Source organism: Sesamum indicum, linkage group LG10 (assembly GCF_000512975.1).
Source record: "Sesamum indicum cultivar Zhongzhi No. 13 linkage group LG10, S_indicum_v1.0, whole genome shotgun sequence".
Lineage (NCBI taxonomy): Eukaryota > Viridiplantae > Streptophyta > Magnoliopsida > Lamiales > Pedaliaceae > Sesamum > Sesamum indicum.
In genome coordinates, this window is record NC_026154.1 from 2,347,841 (window position 1) to 2,352,944 (window position 5,104).

The window sequence follows — 5,104 nt, forward strand, 5'->3', positions numbered from 1 at the left end:
TAGCCTGAAAACATAATGAAAACAATTTTTCAATATCCTCATAATTTTCTTTTATTTTTTGACAATTTTTTTTATCATATAAATATATATTTTAATTAATTTTATGCATGCGCAAGCGTGCCACGTATACTTAGAAATGAAATTAAAGCATAACATTACTAATACTCCTCACCTTCTTGTCGTACTGTAGAGCAAGAAAATGGATATGTCTAGCCTGAAAGAGTCCTTACCAGAAGACTATGATCGCCTGAAAGCGCTGAAGGCGTTTGAGGAGACGAAAGCCGGCGTCAAAGGCATAGTCGATTCCGGGATCCAGAAAGTTCCCAGAATATTCATCAGGCCGCCTGATGAGCTCGTTGAGGAATTGAATTATCAGCAGTCCAGTCTCCAGGTCCCTGTGATAGATCTTAGTGGAATTGGAGCCGATGATCAGCGCAAGAAGATCATCAGTGAAGTGAAAAAAGCATCCAAGGAGTGGGGATTTTTCCTGGTGACGAATCATGGAATCCCCATGAATGTTTTGGATGGCATGCTGGATGGAATAAGGAAATTCCACGAACAGGACGCCCAGGTGAAGAAAGAGTTCCATTCTCATGATAGGATGCAGAAGGTGAAATATGGTAGCAACGTTGATCTGTATCGTTCTCGTGCTGCTAATTGGAGGGACTCGTTGACCATTTCTCTGATGACATCTGATCGTATTGAACCTGATGAGTTGCCGGAGATTTGCAGGTAAGCGTTCGTCTTTTCCATCTTGTGATTGTAATCTTGCTTTATGGGCTTCCCTGTTTTATCCAAACTTGAGAAGAATAGAATTCAGGAGATTTGTGAAGCGTCCTAAAGCAGTCAGAATATAGGTTTGAGAGATTGATTATGAAACGTGTGCAAAACTAAGAAAGAAAATGAGAAAAAACATATGATCCTTTTGTGGTTTGCAGATGAATTGTTTGTACATAAATTTAAGGGAGCTCAAGTTTTTTTTGTTAGGACATAAATTTCCGAATAACTATAATAGACGATCATCTATCAACTTTACGAAATTGGGGCAATTCTAAAATACTATAAGACTATTATAAATTTGTCTCGAGAAGTAAAATGTATTCCTAGTTGTTTTGGAAGCAAAGGAAAATATACCTCTGGCAATGAAGTTGGATCAGCAAACGTTGGGCGAAAGTGTAGCTTCTACACTCCAATATATTAAGCTGAATAGGTGAAATTAATTAAGAGTTGTTGCTCTATGTTGTTCAAAACTTGTGAATGTTTGTGCTTGTCGGATAGTTGAACAGACAGATTCACGTATACTTGTTACTTGGCAGAGATTCAACAATTGAGTATCTGAATCAAGTCACGAAGCTGGCAGAAACTCTGTATGAGCTGTTATCGGAAGCTCTAGGCCTCAAACCGGACCACCTGGGAGCCATGGAATGTGGCAGGTCACGCACTTTCATCGGCCAGTACTACCCGCCCTGCCCGGAGCCAGAGCTGACACTGGGCACGAGCAAGCACACTGATCCTTCTTTCTTAACAATTCTCCTACAGGACCTAGTTGGTGGCCTCCAGGTCCTGCATGAAAATCAGTACATAAATGTAGCACCCCTGCCTGGAAGTTTGGTAGTCAACATTGGAGACATGTTGCAGGTTTATGTCAACAGAAATCTTCCAATTTAACTTAACTTACATACTACTCTAAGTGATTTTTGGTTTTACACAGATCATTTCAAACGACGAGTTTATAAGCGCAGATCATAGAGTTCTTGCCAACCGAGCAGGACCAAGAACTTCAGTTGCAGGCTTCTTCTCTGGTCCTGTTCTGCCCGGAAAGGTGTATGGCCCAATCAAAGAGCTGATATCAGAAAAACATCCCCCTCGTTACAAGGAGTTTACAGCAGGGGAGTATATTTCCAAGTTTTTCGCGCGGCCAATTGATAAATCCGGACTTGATGAGTTCAGGTTGCGAGAGTCCGGACTAGTGACAACCGAATGATAATTATAAATTCATATGTATTTTGTATCACCCTGTTGTAATATTCTGTCATGCCCCAGCATGGATCGGCCAATACGTATTTGGATCGGCCAGTGCCGATTTGATATGATTGTCCGATTCTATACATTACCCGAAATTGTTTGGTATATTCAATAATATGATGTTATTAAATATTATCGTTTGAAATCGATTATATCGCCGATAATATGAGATTTTCATGACTGTTATGTGATGGTTGAGAGATTATGTAAAATAATACATAAGTTTTCATATTGTTTCACACAATTAATTGAGTAATTTCAAACCTCTTGTAGATAGAATAACTGAGCAAATTATAGCTGAAGTTGGAATAGTTCTAGTGCCTATCGCGACAATAATTAATTGCTTAGCCTATTACAGAAGTCATTGAATGGTTTAACCATTAGTTTGTGGCTTAATTCTACCTAATCGGGTGCCATCAATATTAATGTCATATGAAATAATCTCGCTGTAGCATTTTTGTGTATATATTTATTCTTGTGTATTAATTGTTGAGGTTTTTCAAAAGTTGTTTTGAAATTCAAAGATTTGAATGAGTTTCATTTCATTACTGATGCAGCTGTTTCAAATTTTTTTTTAATTAGGTTTGATTGCAATTCTGCCGTTAGTGGAGGTTTAATATGTTGTAACCTTCAAAATTGATTTGAAGGTCATTAAGGCCATGAATTTCAGCATTCATTTTTGGAGGAATCAGCCTCTATATAAAGCTGAATTTTCTGCATTTGAAAATACAACAAACAATCCTCAATTTCCCCTCTATTCACTCTCGTGTGCCCTCTTTTTGCTTAGGCATTCATATACTCAAATTTTGGTATTTGAGTCTCTTGTTTCGATAAGTTTCTGAGTGTTGTTCGAGGTGTTCTTCGGTATAGTGCTAAAACCGAACAACTGTAACCATCTTATCCTGGGAGAAATTACGTTGCACCCGGTGCACTGCTGATACGGGGCGTATATTTTCTTCAAGGCAAGCAGCTATTCTGCGATTTGGTTAAGTTAATGACTTTAATTGGATTGAGAATTGTTACGATACAATTCTCGTTGTAAGTTTTCTATTTAAATTTCTTGTCGTAAATAGCGTTTCTGATTGCTTTATATTATCTGTTCCAACGTGGCTTTACTGCTTTTGATTTCTTAAATCCGATTGTACTATTTCAAAACGTCGTTTCGATTACTTGAAACCAAATAATTTTCCAACAATCTTGAAGAAAATATACAGGTTTTGAAAAATCGGATTTTGTCGTTGGAACTATTTTTGGAAAACGCTATTTTGAAAATCTTTTATTTGAAACATCACTTTTAGTTTCCTAAAATACTAAAAGATGGCCGAGCCGATTTCTGTTGCAATTCCGATCACACAAAAGGTCGACTTGACCGGTTTACCGGACAAGTTTTCGGGCCAATTTTTCAAACGCTGGCAACAGCGAATGAAAATTTGGTTGACGATGAAAGGACTTTTGTCAGTGATTCAGGTGATCAGACCTGAACCTACTGATACCGATCCCAAAACTGTTGAGATAGCGCAGTGGACAGAAAGGGATCAAATAGGCAGAGGAGCGATTTTGTCAGCCCTGTCAAATACGCTCTTCGATGTCTATTGTTCTGATTCTTACACTGCTAAGTCTCTGTGGGATGAGTTGGACCGGAAATATAATACTGAAGAGCAAGGGCTCGAAAAGTATTCTGTTTCTAAGTTCATGAGGTATCAAATGGTTGAGGACCGGTCTGTGGCTGAACAGACTCATGAGATTATCAACCTTGAGCATGCTCTGGCTGATGCTGAGATGAAGCTTCCCGAGAAGTTTCTGGTCATGTCTATAGTGGACAAATTTCCCAAATCTTGGGAAAATTTTGGCATGACACTCAAGCATCAAAAAGGGAGATTGTCTCTGGATGATCTTATGATTGCTATCAGCATTGAGGAAGAACATAGAAATCAAACGCACAAGATGCCTGTTGAACATCAACCAAGGGCCAATTTCATAGTGGGGAAACCAAAAGTGAATAAGATTAACACGAACTCGAAAGCCATCAATAAAAGCAAGGCCTCCAAAAATAAGAAACCAAAAGCAAACAAACCATGCTGGAACTGTGGGCAGGTTGGACACTGGGCCAAGCTTTGTCCTAATAAAAAGGCCAAGACTGGGCAGGCAGTTGTCAACATGGTTGTGGGAGGTCCTAGCGGAGCTAGCACCTCAGGAGCAACTGATGGGTATGTATCTGTACAACCCGAACTCTTGACTATTTACGAACCATATGATTGGTTGATTGACACTGGAGCGAATGTGCACGTTTGTGCTGATAAATCTCTCTTTGTGTCTTATCAGGCCATCAGTGGAAGGACAGTAAGCATGGGGAACTCCAGTACAGCTGAAGTACTTGGGATAGGAAGCGTGGACTTGAAGTTTCCTTCAGGGCGCATTCTGTCGCTGAAAAGAGTTCATCATGTACCCACTGTCAGAAGAAACATTATTAGTGGTTCTGTAATAGTTAGGGAAGGATATGAATTGGTTTTCAAGTTTAATAAAGTTGTTATTCAGCAATTTGGTATTTTTATTGGTAAAGGCTACTTAGACGATGGCTTATTCAAAGTTCAAGTTGATAATAATAAAATTGATGTTTCTGATTCTATTATATTGAATGTTGAATCTTCTACTCTGTGGCATAGTAGGTTAGGTCATTTAAATTTCAATTCGATCAAACGAATGATGAATTTGAATTTAATTCCTAGTCAAAATATTGAACGAAATCACAAATGCCAAGTTTGTGTAGAAGCTAAACAAGTTAGGAAACCCTATCAGTCAATTGAAAGGGATTCGGAAATACTTGATTTAGTTCACACTGATATTTGTGAGTTCAATGGAGTTTTGACCAGGGACCACAAACGATATTTTATCACCTTTATAGATGATTGCAGTAGATACTGTTATGTGTTTCTCATGAAAAATAAGGATGAAGCCTTAGACAAATTTATTTTGTTTAAAAATGAAGCAGAAACCCAAACTGGTAAGGAACTTAAAAGACTAAGGTCTGATAGAGGAGGAGAGTATGAGTCAAGTAAGTTCAATGAATATTGTCAAACTT

General features: G+C 38.3%; 1 protein-coding gene across 2 annotated transcripts in view; it reads left to right on the top strand.

Moving 5' to 3' along the window:
- LOC105171695 (1-aminocyclopropane-1-carboxylate oxidase homolog 1) overlaps positions 1-5,104 on the top strand; it is an 8,648-nt gene that overhangs the window by 919 nt on the left and 2,625 nt on the right. Inside the window, exons 2-4 of one of the 2 annotated variants that reach the window (XM_011092888.2) lie at positions 191-732; positions 1,317-1,638; positions 1,712-2,189. In XM_011092888.2, coding sequence (XP_011091190.1) covers positions 191-732; positions 1,317-1,638; positions 1,712-1,984 — 1,137 coding nt within the window. In that variant the 3' untranslated portion in view covers positions 1,985-2,189. Of the gene's footprint in view, positions 1-190; positions 733-1,316; positions 1,639-1,711; positions 2,190-5,104 lie in introns of those variants that run through there. The other variant, XM_020697390.1, reaches the window with a different exon arrangement.